The 17080-nt window shown below is 40.6% G+C and overlaps 1 protein-coding gene across 10 annotated transcripts in view; it reads right to left on the bottom strand.

Moving 5' to 3' along the window:
• The window catches only part of LOC147329919 (band 4.1-like protein 1), a 104577-nt gene that overhangs the window by 38358 nt on the left and 49139 nt on the right, over positions 1-17080 (bottom strand). For all 10 annotated transcript variants that reach the window (XM_086291333.1, XM_086291335.1, XM_086291339.1 and 7 more), the window contains exons 2-7: positions 13782-13919; positions 11703-11867; positions 7175-7279; positions 909-951; positions 627-702; positions 42-260 (exon numbers count right to left, since the gene is read on the bottom strand). In XM_086291333.1, coding sequence (XP_086147459.1) covers positions 42-260; positions 627-702; positions 909-951; positions 7175-7279; positions 11703-11867; positions 13782-13820 — 647 coding nt within the window. In that variant the 5' untranslated portion in view covers positions 13821-13919. The remainder of the gene's footprint in view (positions 1-41; positions 261-626; positions 703-908; positions 952-7174; positions 7280-11702; positions 11868-13781; positions 13920-17080) is intronic.

Genomic DNA, 17080 nt, shown 5'->3' with positions numbered 1-17080 from the left:
GATACACAAAGGTCTGATTTAAACAACAGCGTGTCATGTACTTGTAGTTTCGATGGAGCTCCATCACCCTCTCCTCCAGCTCGCGCGTCTGATTGGGAGCAAAGCGGAAATCGCTGACGTAGTCGGTGCCGTGGTCATCCTGGTCGTAGTCTCCCAGCTCGGCCTGAACGGTGTAGGAGCCCAGGAGGGCGTGAGTGACGAACGAGCACGGCAGGCGACCTGACAGCATGTCATCCCTCAGCTGCAGACACAGGTAGTATCTGTCAGATGAGACGAAAAAGGGGAGGAGAGGAAGGAGTGTTGGCAGTCAAACAAGCCCGAGCCAATGCAAGCTCCAACAAGTATTCAGCCTAGTTAATCCATGGCAGTTAGTAGCATTCCAGGGCTAATCCTTCAAAAGAAGAGAGGGATTTGGGCTGCTCTGACACTGGGGCAAATATGCCATGAGAATTGTTACAATGTGTTTATGTAAACATCCATCAGTGGGAATATATAAAAAAGGAAATTATCTGTACTGCTGACACGTGTTAGCGATTTATCCTTTGAATAATTCTGAGGAGCACCTGACAGCACAGCCAGAGGAATTATGACTGGAGATGTAGTAGAAGTGTGTGTCAGCACTCTACCTGGTAATATCTTCCATGAGCTGGGAGGGGTCAGGAGGGTAGAACTTGACAGCGAAGGCAAAGTGCCACGGAGAGTCTGGTGAGAGATTGTATTGAGAGCAGGAAGCTTAAACACATCCAGTATAACGGAAAAAAAGTGTTCATTAGAAGGCAGTTTTGGAGCTCCTCTTAGCAATTTAGCTGACAACTCCAAGTACAATGAGCAACAAAGCTAGTTTTATGTCTCTGCTAATTGAATTTTAAAATATTAATCCACTACAGCTACTTGGAAAAGACACTCACTGCGCATTTGCTTCTTGATCTCCTTGGAGGGGTCCAACCAATTCTGAAAGACAGAAGGCAGAAATCACACAGAGTAGACTGGAAACATGGCTAATGCACACCCCGGTGTCACATTTTACTCTAATTGCCGCATGTGTTCCTTATGAAAGCCTCTCCATATGGTAAACAAAGAGACTGAGCCCTCCCCTGCTGAGGCATTCAAACCCGCACAGAGCAGTCGTGTTTTATCACTGCGCCACAAACTCACTGTCAGCCAGTTACCTATGTGATCTCATAACATCGGATTGTTCAGTGAACCAGTTCACCAACAGGGGCACCATTTCAGATTTGGTTGCTGGAGCATTTCATTAGCCGAAGAGTTTGTGTGAATTCACTTGTTACAGCAGCTGTAAATCATGCTGTTTAGACAGATGTCAGCGGGAAGACAGTAACAATATCTCCCACAAAAAACGATGTATACTGCTGTGAAAAAGTATTTGCTCCTTAGTTCTTTTTTTGGCATATTTGTCACAACGAAATATTTCAGAACATGAAACAAATTTGAACATTAGACAATAATAATACCAAAATTGCTCCAAGAGTTCATTGGCGACTCATCTTGGAGGTCATAAATGAACAAAAAACAACATCTAAACAAATGCAGGTCACACTCGCCTTGAGGTCAGAGTTCATGATTCAACACTGTGCAAAAATGGGACTGCTGAGTAAACAGAACACAACTGGACAACATCTCACTGATCCCAGAGACTGTTGGGAAAGTGTTCTGTGAACTGCCGAGTAAAAAGGTAAACTTTTGGAAGGTTTGAGTCCCATTACATCTGGCATAACACCAAGAACACCATGCCAGCAGGCAAGCATGGTGATGGTCATGATCTGGGGCTGATTTGCTTCAGGACCTCGTTGTCTCTACTAGACAATCAGGGAGACGATTATCTGGCCATCGGTTCATGCCCTGAAGCTCAAGAGCAGGACAATGATCCAAAACAGACTCGCAAGACCACCTCTGAATGAGTAAAAAAGCCAAAATTCTTCAATCTGATTGTGATGCTTTGATAAGATTTCAAAAGTGTGGGCATAAAGTCTTCAAAAGTGGTGTGAAAGACTCACTATCAGTTATTCCAAACACTTGGTTGCATTTGCGTGATGAAGATTTTGGTTCCATTTGGGGGTTTGCAATGTTTTCTGTGTTCAATGTCATGTTTTCTTATTTTTTTTACCTTTCTCAAGGCTTCTGATGACGTCTTTTTCTGACCTTATATCCAGTTACTACTGTTATTTATGCATTGTTTCCATTATTTAATTCAACCAAAACAACCTCATAGTTGTAATTTTAATACATGATACATACTCTAATCAGAAAAGTCTGAAAAATGTATATTTTTTACATTTAAAATAAGCAGCTTCTCTCTTTAAACCAGCTTATCTTCTGACTGGCTGCCCCTGACTTCAGCAGGATTTGTGCTTCTGTGCGGAGGATCACAGAGGCACAAACCATTTGTCACCTTGTGGTGCACAGGCCTCGGAGTCAAGCGAAAATTTGACTTTAGAGTAATAGTAGTATTGCTGCTAGCCAGTAAAATTGCTTGTGCAGTTTGTTTGGCCTTGACATGAAGAAGTTTATCCCTGCGGTGAGAAACCACTTCGTCATTTATAAATAAAGTTTGTAAAAGGTGCCCGGCTTGGCTCAACTTCTAAACTAAGCTCCCCTGACTTGCCTTATTTGGGTACATTACTTGTTTGTACCAGTCTTGTCCCCAAATGTTTGGCACGCCCACCATTAATCAGTGAAGTGATGTGTATGAGTAAATCCTGGCTTAGAGCAGTATGAAGCCTGAGTTTAGTCTCCAAGACAGTCCCACTTAAACATACACTGACCTCCTTAATTGGAACCCTGTCTATGTGCACCCACTGTTGTATAAATGACGTAAAATAAGCTAACACATAGTATATCCTTTGTAAACATGAATTTATTGGTTCCTGGTTTATATACTACGATGTCAACAGATCAAAATTGCAGCAACACTTTTATTATAAAGAACAACTGCATTGTTCTTAGGCTAATTTAAGGTTTTTATGCCATAACATACTGAATTTCATATCAACAGCAGATTATTTAACAGCACAAACAGTTAATGGAATGCAAAATAATCTGAAACGGCTATTTCTGCCAAACATGCAAAAGTGAACCACACTGAGTCTATAGGCATGTTTGCTGGTCGGTAACTTCGTCACAGCATGCTAGCACACTCCCACTGTCAATGCTCATAAATGCCGCGTCCAAATTCATAGGCTGCATCCTCCTGAGGTCTTCCGAAGGCCGGGTAGACTGGAAGTAAACGGCTGTGAAATTGGACGGTCTAGCCTTCAGTTTTGCGTCACCGCTGTCTCAGTGGCGTTTAATAAACTCGGCCGTCTGTTCCTTTCTATCTAAAATATAACAGGACAGTGGCGTAAATTCTCGATCATCTCACACTTCTGTTTAATCAGTTTTCCGTTTGACATTTATTCAGCTGTAATCTCAAATAACCGGGGGTTCGCTGTTCTCACCGGCTCTGGAGAGCCTTGAACCTCCGGCTAGCTATCAAGCTGATGGGTGCCTCCGAAAACATCGGAGTACTTTTGCAAATATGTGATGTCTTGATAAACTGAGCAGATGTTTGACGTTTACACAGCTACATTCTCACCTGAAAATATCTTAAAAAGTTAATTTTGTGACCCAGAAAGATTAGTAAGAGTAATATTAAAACTAAGTAGCTGCTGCTATTGTTGGAAACTGGAATTGGCTGGGCCACGCTATGAATTCTGGGATATGGCCACGAAGGATATACCCGACCCATCCCTCAAATCTTGGGAAAAGGAGGACGCATTTGTCGGCCACATTCGGAGGAGTCTACGAATTTGGACAGCCTTCGTCGTGTCGCTGTGACGTAATCGGCCTACAAATGCGGCCTCAGGAGGATGCAGCCCCCAAAGCCCCCAAAGTTTATATTCAGCACATATAACAAGTCTGTCTACAGTGGATGTTGTGGAAGCAAAGTTAAGATGCTGCTCAAGTCATTCATAAGAATCATCTAAACTTAAACCAATCAGCAGTTACCAAGAAGTTTCAGGAGAAATCAAAACTGTGATGCTGACAGCGGAGCTAGAGGAAAGGTCAGTGGACTAGCAAAAACCTAATTAAAGAAAATGAGTTGCAATGGGTGTCTATTGTTATGTAAATTCCACCCTCATGCTTACAGACATAAAAACGGGTGTTTGAGCAATCCACGATGCAGAGAGCTGACAGTGATCTGCACTAACCTGAAAACCACACAGCAGCTGTTTCCTAATGCTGACCGTCGTCTTGACAGCTGGTACTACACCAATCAGAGTGAAACCATGAAGGGTTGTTACACTACACTGCAACTCCGTGGCCTCAACGGGGACAAACTGCAAACTGTATCTCTCACAGTTTGCCTCCTGCGTTACTCCTCTGGTGTTTAATCGAACTGCTAAAGACTAAAGAGCCGCAGCCATTCGATTGTCACCATGAATCCACCTTCGATCAGCTAAGGGTAAAGAGAACTAGTCAGGTGCTGAAAAGCAGGAAAAACTTTTCATCACTGATTCATTATTTTACACTTTGTTTTTCAACTTTACTTTCTAAAGAAATCACATAGAATAAATGTTCTCTTGGAGAGCGGAGATTGAGTTCTTGTTCCCCCAACTGAGACAGGGAAAGGGCATCTGAAATGACATTTAAATTCTCAAGCTTGTTTGGTCTACCAATCAGCACTGACCCCTGACACTAAGCTCACGCTGTGCCCTGATAAGGCCGTCTTTGATGAGACTGTCATATTGTGAGGTCCAAGATTATCCTGTGCACCTCGAGTCACAGCATGTGAGCTGACAAACTGTGTACAAGCCAATGACTGGGGCAGAGGATACGCACCAGATGTTAAAAGGGGCTTGGTCTTGTCCTATCTTTAAAAGACTGGAGGTTCCTCTGTAGCCTGTTGTGCAATCCCATACCTACCCTCTGGGAAGACATCAATGAAAACCCCAGACCCACATCAAACACAGCACTCTCATGTGAGTTGACAGCCAGGACCCATCAGGTCCGTATTAATTATACGATTATATGATAAGTCTGGTCCGCACACCTTATAACAAAGCAACAACAATCCGTGACTAACATATTCAGACCTTCGTTTCAAAATGTCAAAAAGGTTGGTGTGCTGACTGGAGATTAATGTTAGAGCCCATTTATCAGGAAATAATTAAACTTCAGATGATGGAAAAAAGAGGCAAACGAAAGTCAAGTGACACAAAAACAAGCAAGATAATGCCACGAATCTTAAGGGTCAGTTCACCCGAGAGATTACTTCCACTGAGATATTGTTCAGAACTGTAAACACACAGATTCACTCTATGTGAGGCTGTTTCAGCTGTAATTATCAATATTTTTCTAATAACTTGTGAGTTCTTTTAACTTATTATGAGTACATGAGAACAAAGATGTGCTGCTCATCATGAATAATTTGTCCCCTAAGGTACCAGTTGATGGACAAGTTAGTAACTATCTAGTGAACATGTAATCAAACTAAATGCTAATTTTGTGTCTGATCTATGCATGTCTTGCTATCTTAAAAGAAAAGCACTGCCTTATTTAGCCAGTGCTCTTTGTTATGGCTACACCACTACAATACATCCAGTCAACATTATTAATGCATGTGGTTTCTGATTACTCTTTCCTTTGGGCAATAGAGTCACTCTATGCTAACCATCAGTGAAACTTGCTTGCTAGGTGATATAGGTTGCAAAGATGTGGTGCTCTATCTCATACCCTCCATGTGATTGTGTTTGTTACTAGCAGCGTTCATCTGTAGTTTGTAGGGAAGGGCCTGTCTCGTCTGCAAACACTCACTGCAGCGACCAGAGCAATCACAAGGAGCTTTGTTGTTTAGCACTCACCTATTTCACCCAGTGACACCCAGCAAAAACTAGCCAACTGGTCTGGAATATACCTTCTTTCCTTACTGGAGTTACTGATGTTACCATGAAGTAGCTGATCAGTCTCTAGGCCTGTGTAAATGAATCCTTATATTCATGGTCTTAGTTCGCACTGAACTAATGTACATATTTACTGCTCTAACTCACATTTTCGTTTATGTTACATGATCACTAAACGCAGCAATCAGCTACTTGTATCTTTAGCAGCACCAAGTGGCAACATCAAGGCTTGAAATTCAGCACATCTAGAAATGATTTAATGCTGTTAAGACTCCTATGTTAATTGCTAACTATATTTTATAACCCATCCATCTGGATAAAAGGCAACGGCTGCTGTGATTGACAGGTGTTAAGACACCTGCAGCTGTAGCCGATAGCTGTCTGCCATACTTTACCTCTGCTAATTAAACTGGCTGAACTGGACCTCTAGACCCTCTTTGTGATGTTCGTGTCTTTTGTTGCATTTTTAACAGAAATATCTCACAGAAAAATGGTCCCGTGTGGTACAGCCTGTCAAGAAGGTTGTGCTTCAGTTCAGCATTTATTAATCTGCTGCTTAGCATTATTTAGCAGATATGTGTGCAGTTTATGAGTGCAGTCTGCTAATCGATCTTTTTAACTGATTACTGCGTACCTAATACATTTCTAAAAAACCTAGTCAAACAAATCCATGCATGGTTAGACGACCAACACTGAGAACCTTTCTCCTTTATCTAATTTCAAATAAAAAAATACTCAATAAGGTAATTTTATTAGCTAATTAGCCGGTGCGACCTAAAAGTTAAAACTTGCCTTTAGCTATTGCCTGAGAAAAAGCAGAAAGTCATCCTGCTTACTCTTCACCTTACCATAGTCATAAATGAAAGAAACAGCAAAGTCACTGAAGTCATTTTGATCTAACTTTTCTTTTTAGCTCTTCAATTTTTTCTCAACTGTGCTCTTAGCTGGGGCCCGTGGAGATTTAACTCAACCCATGAAATTATTCTACCTCCGGAGCAGCTCTGCCTCTGAGAAATATTTCTATCACTAAATTTCATATATGCATCTTGCAAAGAGTAGATGAGGCACTTTCATTTCTTCTTCAACTGTACAACTTATTCAAATGTCTTTTGTCCAGGCCCAGACTTTAGCACGGACATTTCCATTTTCCATTCTTCTCTGAATGATGGATAGCGCACCCCAGAGAGTGCCAGCAAAAAACTGGGAGGAATACAGATTGTTTAGCGAGCATTGTTTATGCACTGAGAGGTTACTGTGGTACACAACTCACTGACCTTCTGGCTGTCTGTGTCGGCAAAGGTCAGACCAAAGTAGTCTTTCTCCAGCAAGTTAAGGTGTTCACACACCATGTCCATCAGAGTCTGTCCTTTGGAGTGTTTCTGCAAAGACAAACATACATGACATAAAAGTGTGGAAAAAGGTCAAGAGAGAGAGAAACAGTGCCTGCTACATTTTTGACTATCGTACGTGCATACTCTAAGTGCCTTTTACTGTAATAGTTAGCTTTTAATATGGAAAGAACTGGGTTACTAATACACTATCAGACTTTATTAGGCAGCAGGGCTTTTTAAGGTTCTCTGGACCTAAACACAATTTAATAACTCATTTGGTGCGGTTATACAGTCACTGCGACATGCTGCAGAATACTAGACTTTGCACTACAGGCAGAGATTTGATACTTACTATTGACAGAACTCAAGGTGAATTTTAGTAATATTTCCTGTCACATTAAATAAACAGGCTTCTGTGTGTGTGTGTCCACAAACACACACAAAAGAAAATATTTTCTGTCACACTACTGAAGGCACAGTCAGCCATATTTGGTAGAGATCTATTTATTCTGGTGTATGCAAACTGCAAGCATGGAGTTCAATAAAAATAAATCTGCAGGAGAAATGTAGAAGATTCTGGATCAAAAGCTGCAAAACTGATTAGGCACCAATTTGGGTTAAAGGTCTAGAAGAGCACTCAAAGGAGGAAACACACTGGCTGCAAAGTTCAGTTTTTTGGTTTGTTTGTTTTTTAATTCAACTATTAAAAAGAATCTTTTATTTTATGTTACATTTATGTTAGTTTATCCCATTAATTTGAACCTCTGAAAATGAAGCACTATGTATAAAAATTGCATTTTACACAAACATTCTGTAAATCCTTTGAATTATAGTTGAAAGTCTGGACTTCAATCACATGTCTGACTTACAGCTCACTGTGGTGATGCACGGAGGCAAAACTACAAAACATCAAAGACTGTAGGGTGCTGTATACTCTTGCCGAATTCTGTCCATCATAATGATTTTGACATTTTCCTTTGAAATCCATACCACTGCATTCCTAAAATAGTGGAACATCTGACTCAAATCCAAAAATGAAAACTTCAAAACCTCATAAATAAAAAAAATCAGGAGGTCAGTTAGCAGGATGCAAAGGAATGATGTTGAATGACTGCCAAAAAAATGCAGACAGTGATGGATGTGACCATATTAATTAGCATATAACTGTGTACGAATATCTTTAAACAAGCAGCGCATATTTCACTGGGCTGGGCTGCATATACGTATTATAAAGGGAATATAATATTAGGAGTACAATTTGTGCATGGGCTTATACTCCATAGTAAATATAGAACAAGAAAAACACTTTATAAGTATGCATACACAGTTTTATCCTTTCACAAGGCCTACTTTAAGAGGTGACAAGATTGAGCGAGGAGTTGCCAGGGAAACTGAAGCAGTTTTTTCCTTGTGCTGTCTGTTTCCTTAATATCTCAAGGGTAGAGTTTGAAAAAGTATTTTTCCTTTTCGTCACAATGAGTGAAGGGAGGTTGGTGGAGGAACACTTGGGAAGTGCTTCTAAGCTCTCATCTTGTCAGTCAGCGAGTCCCCGACAGCAGCGCTGTTTATGTACAACGAGAGCACGCTGCCATCGGAGGCGGCACAAAGAATGAAATAAACAAATCACTGGAGTCTTGGAGTCTTAATAAGCCGTGACTGAAGTGATCCCATCTATTTGCTCTCTGCTCCGGCGCAATTAAACAGCGAAATAAAAATAAAAAATAAAAAAAACACCTCAATAGACGGGGAAATCTTGGATGTCAACTAACCAGCCATTCCACCCAAAATGGCCTCATTCAACACATCAGCATGACCAAGCATGAAGGAAGGGGCTGGGTGAGAGAAGTGGGTAAGGGTGTGGTGTGTCCTTCCCTGTTTGAGGGCCGCAGGGAGGCTCAGAGAATTAATTAACTCGTGAGTACCACCTCCTCCAGTGAGAGCGCTCCCAAGGTGTATCCTGCCTCCTCACAGGTTCCTCATGATTACTCCTGGAAGTATGAGGAAGGTTCAAAAACTTCTATCCTAGCAGGAACAAGCCTGTAGTCCGAGACCGTCGGCAAACTAGACTTTTACAAAACGTGTGTAGGTAGACAAATATCCAGATGTGCACTTACAATACCAAAGCTTTCATAAGCATAATGCTGTTGTCTGTTGAGGTGCGGATAAAACCCAGATGTTTTCACAGTGCTCGGAGAGGTTGGCACCAGAACACCAATGCCGATGGTCTTACTTCACACACTGTTGTAAATGAACAGCCCCCCTCCTCCGTCATCACACCACATACACAAGGTTTCACGCACTTGTGCGTTAGTGTCCTGAGGGTTGCTTCATAATAATATTGTTCTTCTATTTTCTCCTTGACTGCACCGGGTCTCCAATCATGTAATAGGTATATAGATTTCTTTACACCCAGTTAGTAGCCTGTGCTGGGGGCTTTTTATTAAAAAATGCAATGAAATCAGAATTTATTGACACCTTTGGGAATTACTCAGTATAACTGGGCAGCCTCACACTATAATTTTGGTCAATATTGTAACCAAATTATTTAATATGATCATGTAACCATGTGATTCTTGAACTTAAAGACGCTTTTACAGGAGAGTTCAATATATCAGTGCCAGGTGGCTATAAAGAGAGTTTCAGGCTTTATAATAGTTAATATACATGAAAGTTATTTAAACTCAGTAAACAACAAAATGCGGCTGCCTGTTCTGCAGTTTACTATTTTCATTTGCCTTCAGCATACTACTGAACTGTGTCACTGGAGCTTAAAGGGGCATACTAACCACTGGCAACCTGAAAATGATTTGTAAACTAAAAACAGCCATAAAAAAATTCCGTTTCTGTTCAAAAACACTGCCTGTAAGCATCACTGCCAAGTAACCATAAGGTGAACATAAAGAGAACAAATAGTAGGATCTGCTGTATCGAGGAATTACTAATGTAAACGAAGAACACGTTCACAGAAACGCCTTTCCACCGTCCTCTTTGCAAAATAAGGAGCGTAAGAATACAGAATTGTAACAAAGGACAGTTTTCTTTGAAATGTGGTGTCTAGATACTTTCTTTGGATCACATTACAGTAACACTGTGAGGAATCCTGGAGTTATTTCTGAGCAGGGAATGTCCTTAAATATGAAACAAATACATGGGGCTGTTTTCTTAAATTTCCACAATATTTCTAGTTCGAAACATCCTGTCTAAGAGTGATGGTGAAAAACTAGCTGAGTCTAAAATCTCCCCGAAAAGCCTTCAGTTGATCCAGATAAAACTGAATTGAACTGAACTGAATTAGACTCTTGGTCGCGAGCGCAGTTATTCCTTCTGTGTCCATGTGCTGTGTTGCCGGTGGTTGCTAGGGTTCGGGGGAAGCAGAAAAGTGATGCGATGTGGTGCAACACTTGTGTCTTTGCAGCAATATCTGCTGTAATGCTATTTAGAATCGCTAAAGGGGCAAAAACTGATCTAATGTCAGTTTCCAAAGCATGTTTACAAGATGTTACAAAAATCTGTTTTACCCCACCCTAGAATATTCTTCACAGTTCAGATTTAAAGTTTTTCCATTAGAAAACAATGGCTGTACAATGGATGGTTATTTTTATTACAGAGATTTTTTGAATTTCTAGGATTTCATTAGTTTGTTGCTAATGAACAGTTTCTGGATGGAGTTTGCTAATCGAGTGTGTCATCCAAATATAGTCAGTCTTAGCTCCAAAATACATCAAATGAAACTCCAGAAACCAATGGCTACATCCATCTGTTGTAACACTGTGCCCGCTAAGCTTTTGTACACACACGATGGCTCCAGACAGGCTATTCACTTCCTGATTTTTGATGTACATCCACACAGATTTCTTTTGAGTGGGATAAAAAGTTAAAACGTCACATAGCTTGAAATATTGCTGCCCAGTCATCTCCACAGTCAAGTAACTGAATATAACGACATCCTTCACATCCTGAAAAGATATTTTAGCCAAAAAAAAGATAGGCCTCCTTTGCCTGAGGTGCATGCTGCTGCTAGTCATAAAACTCCAAGTTCACGTTCAAGTCGACGCCTTGTATTTATCTAAGGAAATAGACTTACATCTATCGCTTCTGTCCTCACTTATGCATGCATTCAGTTTCCCTTCTCAGCAAGCGGCAAATGCCCTGTTTCACTCTGCAGTGTAATGACGACACATCTCTTGTGTGGAATGAAGACTTTTTTTTGTCTCTGTGTGTATTACAGAAATGTGTAACATTTCTTTGAATTCACCCTCTGGTGAGTTCTCAGCATGGCACCCTCGCTTTTATTCTTTTTGCCCCTTTTATCCGCTTTGTGCAACACTATACAACACACACAACTGCCCACAGAGGGAACCAACAACAAAGGGAAAAACATAATGTTCCCTTTTTCCAACTGTTTGCTCAAAGCACGATAAGCCTAATTCCAGAAAACGTGTAAATGCAAATTGTTTTCCGTCTGGCGTACCTCAGTTTCTCCTTCGAACTCGGAGGAATCCAGTAGGGTCACTTTAAAGGGGGCTGTTTTAAGCCGTTTGGAGCCTTTCTGGGGAGATTTGAGGTTCTTGTTGGGAGATGTCTTTTCAGACATGTCATCGGTTTCTCTGTGTCCATCCATGTGCTTGTTCTGGTCCTTTACATAAAAGAATATACAGAAAATGAAACGACAGATTTAAAAGTCTCAAAAACAGAACAGACACTTGAATCTGTTTAAATGTTTTCACACTTTAAAATGGCAGTTTCACGCATACTAAGTCCAATAATGGCAAATACATTATAATATATATCTGCTGTAAATGGGCCTGAGTTTCAGTCATTAAAGTAATCGCTAAACAACAATCTGAAATGAAATACAACCACTCTGCTCTACAAGAAAGAAAGTTATGGCAACATGAAAGAATCTTGTGCTGAAATATGACAAAATAAGTGGATGAAAGCTCTGTCCTGAGAAGACAGCCTGGACAAAAACTATTTTTTAAGTGTGAGAGTTGTATTTTGCAAAAATCTGTGTGAGTTATGAGCTTCGGTGCCAAACTGTCAGAAGACACAAATATATTCAATAAAACAACAAAAACAAAAAATCCATAAACACAAATCATTTTTGCAGACACATAAACATAAAACAGCTGAGTTATATTTAGATACATTTCAACATCAGTAGTCAGACCTGCATTATACAGTGGTGGCTATAAAAAGGCCTGTGAGCTGGTGACAGTTTCTCACCACACCCACTAAATAGCAACTGCTGCTAGCTAACAAAACCGATAGCCAAAACTTTTCTTCTTCTTTCTTACACTTCTAAGTAGTATATGGCTCGACACGTCACAATGTCTAGTAATGATGTTCACTGGAAAGACTTTAAATCTCGTATACCCCAAATTGCAATATGTCATGTTATGAACATTAGTAACATTTGTTAAGTTAGCATGACTGCCTGAATAGTTTAATTCATATAAATACATTTATCTCTTGTCCACCATTTTGGACATGTGACAATCTTGGTGACAATCTAGGATTAAGCGAATAAGCCCGACCACACAGGCCTAGAGACGGGTATGAAGTGGCTGGAGGAGGTTGATGGCAGTTCCCGGGAAAATGATTACTGCAGCTCCAGTTACACAGGCCTACAGACTTTCAGTCATCTATTGCAACCGTACAGCAGTCGCTTTGCTCACTAGCACATTGCAACAGTTTGCTTTTTTTTTTTTTTTTACAGCACATTGTGTTTTGCATCCTGATTGGCTGTAGACCTCCTGTACAGTACAGAATGCGTTCAGTTTGTCAAATTTACATAAATCTTCGTTCGCTAGCAGTGTGACTCTATAGTGCTGTACTGTGTGTCTGTCAGTTTTCTCCCCAACAAACACAACAATGTCAATGAAACATAATACTGGACTTATTTTTCTACAAAGGTGGTTAAACAAGAGAGAAAAATGTGAAAATTTTCATGCCTGTCTGAGAAAAGTGTATAAAGTTTAGTGAGGGGTTTTACAGCCTTAAAACATCTATAACAATTGTAAAAAAATAAAGTTGGCTACTTGGCGGATTTCACCTATCGCAGGTTATTTTTAGAATGTAAGTCCCGCGATAAACGAGGGACCACTGTACTTCCATTCAAACACAGAAATGAGCTAGCAAGCAAAACAATCACGCTGAGATTTTTGGTGCTTCACTTTCTTTATAGTTTCACGCAGCAAGACCCAGCAGCCTCCAGGAACCACTTTCAACCAGTGGAGGAACACACATTTTTCCAAAGCAACTGGTGATTATACACTATCCAGTATGTGTGTATGGCATTACAAGATACAGGAATAGTCTGGCACAGATTAGTCAAGAAGATTAGATAATGGAGTAGACGTAAACAGGTTAATGAAGAACAAAGACTTTGGTTGTGTAGACAACAATTATTTTTCAGATTAACTTTTACTTAGAACAGTTCCAAACTTACTATATAAAAGTTATTATATCATGTTTTTACTGTGTTTCCACCAACTAGATTTCTGTAGCATTAACAGTAGCCTCGTAGCACTATGAGATCCATGCTCACCTGTTTCGCTATTTTACTGTCAGAGGCTGAGTCCTGCATGTCTGCTGCTTCCCCCTGCTGTCCGGGAGGACTCCTTGTTTGCGTTCTTCACCTCTGACTCGAGGCCTTCGTCTGTCACTTCAGCAAAGTAACACCAACCTGAGAAGAGACAAGAGCATTGCAAATATATAATATCAAGTTTATAATGAAAAATAACTGTGTGCAGGGCTACAATGCTATATCGCCGTCATTAATCGTTCCCCTCTTTAAAAAAGAAAAAGAAAAATTTTAGAAAGTGAAACATTCTAAACACAATTGCATGTATTCCCAAACCATAATGGCGCCTTCATTATAAATTCTAAAAGCTATGCTTTCTTTGTAAAACACCACTTGCAAAGACATAATTCATGCTGCCGTCAAGGGCATTTACTTTAATTATAAAATCCCTCACTGAGCCAGATAGTGATCATCTATTTAAGCAAGGCAAGTTCTGACACTCAGGCGACGAATACCAGAAAAAAGTAAATCAGGTTGTGAGCGCTATAGTCAGTATTTGCTTCAAATACCAGCTGTTAAAGAGAAAAAAAGGGTAACAGTAGGAGATTACTTATCCATCAGCAGCTACGCCTGTAATTCTTCAGTCTGTCTGATTTGAGTGCATATGTGCACAGAAGTTATTAAACCTAATAGTCCGTTGTTCGTCGCATAAAGAAAACATTCTGCCTAATAAATCTAAAAATGCATAGAGAGCAGCAGACGCTTTGTTTCAGTTATGTAGGTTTATTGAAGTCAAGTGTTAATTTTCCTGGATATTTGTTGGAGCTTGCTGTCTTTAGTTGCAGGGTATAGGTGTGGGTGGATAGAACAATAACCGCAACTGCAGACACACAGCAGAGCAGCCAGTTATATCGGTTTGCAGAGGTGTGTACTGTTAGCACGTCTAAACAGAGGCCCAGAAGATAAACACTTAAGACACTTAAGACACTCTCACAGACACCTCTGCACTAGTTAGAAACCACAGCGTAGAAATGTTGCAGCAGATGCATTGTTGAATTACTATTCTACCAACTTAATGCAACAAGTAAAGGTTCAGTTTATTTAATTGGTTCAGGAATCAGAGCAGTAAGCATCCATTGCAAAACTGGTAGGTTAGCATTTGCATGGATGCATATTTTTGTGTCAGTTTTATCTAACTAGTGACTAAACAAGGTTTTTTTTAAGTAAAAATCACAATATTTCCTTCCAAACTGTAGTGGAGTAAAGAAATAAAAGTGAAACTAAATAAAAATACAACTACATAAAAACTGTAGTCTTATATATCTTATCTTAGATTAGTTTAGCCTGTTTTAGCTTATTGTAGATTAGCTTAGGATGTGTTCGTTTATCTACATCAGTGGAGAAGTCTGCGTTAAAGGCTTACTTTACACCTACTTTACAACACACAATACTTGCAAATTAAATTTATACAAAAACAGAAGTAGGTGCAAATTTAGGCTGCGAGTTTTCCAGGGTTTATGTGGCATTTCACCTTGCTTTAGCAACATTTCTGAGTCTGGAGTGGTAATTGGTGAGCTTTAGCCTGTTTCTCTCTTTTTCTGGGCTTTGTGCTCAGTTCAGGAAGAAGTTTTCCAGGCTGATATGAAAGAGGTTTTCCCTTAAAATGCCTGCGTGTTCAGGTTATTGTGTAACAGTCACAATATGTGCAGTAAATAGCCAGTGTTATATATGGTATGGAGCAAACATGCATCAACAAAACAGGCTGTCTCGTATAAAATGACTAATGGAGAGGATACATCAAGGACTTCTGTTTGCAATATCCCCCCCCATCTCCTGGCACCATATTACTTTTTTTTTTTTTTCAGTTTTAAACAAGGAAGCTTTTTGTGACTCAGATTTTGTTTGTAGTACTTAGAAACGCCATCACAGGAGAGGTATTCAGTTCACATTGTAGATTTTCTGTGTAATAATTTATGTTCTTCTCTGAGAAGTCTTGTTTCAGCGCTGAGGCTTCATGTTTAATGTCTCGGAAGCCCACGTGGGTTAGATACATTTACGTGCGAGATGCAAAAATAAAAATGACACTGTGTGCACTGCCTAGTCGTCTGTTAAAAGGGAACAGGCAGCTCTGCCTGCCAACAATGGATTTCTCACTGTATGATTGCTGAACATTAGCGGAGAGCAGCGATTTAAGCATGAAGCTTCTGAAGCCGTGAAACATTTTAGTGCGGATGGCCCAGATACACACTAGTTAAAACTTCCTGCTCCTGCTTTTATTTTTGCAATTTACTGAACAATGAAGAAGCTGCTCATTATTTTTTCAGTCTAGGGGCGAATTAAAACAAAAAAAGATGACCCAGGAACACGTTCTTCCTTAACCTTTGATCAAAAGAAGGCAGTGTAGATAATGTGCATAGCAGGAAAAATGCTTGCGTTATACAGAAGTCCCCTGAAGGCCTGTGCTGTATATAATCCATACTGTATATGACCCTGGAGGTCTCTATGCCCCACAAGCAGCAAATCACATCAAAATAATGCACCTGAGGATTGTAGGCAATCACAGCCAGCATGGGCAGCACAACCGGTTCACACTGGTTCAGAGGAAAAGACAGTCCCCTCCCGACTCCCAACCAGAGGTCTTGACATACACGCACGTGTTTAAAGGAGTGTGAACCCCTCCTCTCACTCCTCCTCCTCCTCCTGGTCTGCAGCTCTATCACAACTGCACCATTACTTACAATCACAGCAAATTGACAGAAATGAATTCTCCAACTTGGGGACAAAAGTGAAGCGTGGACTGGTATGTCTGCTCAGGGCCTCATTTCCTCCTCGCTGTCTGATCCAGCTGAGTACTGAGCTATGAGGTGCCAAATCAATTTTCTGTCACTGGCTGGATCGTGGGTATGACTGCCAAGTAAACTTCCCCGAGTGAAGAGGTAAAGCTCAGGTATCGCATTCTGACGGAGGAGGAAGCACAACACCGGCGTCCTCCCCTGGTCCAATTCAGTCAAGCCGAAAACACCGAGCCTCTCCCCTGCGTGCTTTACAGCTGCGCGCTTTCTCATTCTGTCCAAGAGAAACAGAAGCTGACGTGCCTCCCCCACCACCATCACCGTTTAAGATCCATCTGGGCTACATGACACGGTGCATTCATCTACAGCCGTTTCTGTGAATATATCTGTCTCAGTTGTGCTGTGTTCACAGCAACAAATTACCTGAGAGCAGCTCCGCTCTAACAGTGTCTGTTCACGGCTGTGGACATTTTTCACTCTCACTTCAAACACGTTAGCAAGCCCACAGCCAAGCGTGACACATTTTATAAC

The sequence above is a fragment of the Aulonocara sp. 'chitande type north' Nkhata Bay genome, linkage group LG5 (assembly GCF_057382095.1).
Source record: "Aulonocara sp. 'chitande type north' Nkhata Bay isolate Kocher_YH1m ecotype deep benthic linkage group LG5, A_spYH_male_GT1.1, whole genome shotgun sequence".
Lineage (NCBI taxonomy): Eukaryota > Metazoa > Chordata > Actinopteri > Cichliformes > Cichlidae > Aulonocara > Aulonocara sp. 'chitande type north' Nkhata Bay.
The sequence above is the reverse complement of the archived record's forward strand: the minus strand, read 5'-3'. Positions and strand labels throughout refer to the sequence as shown.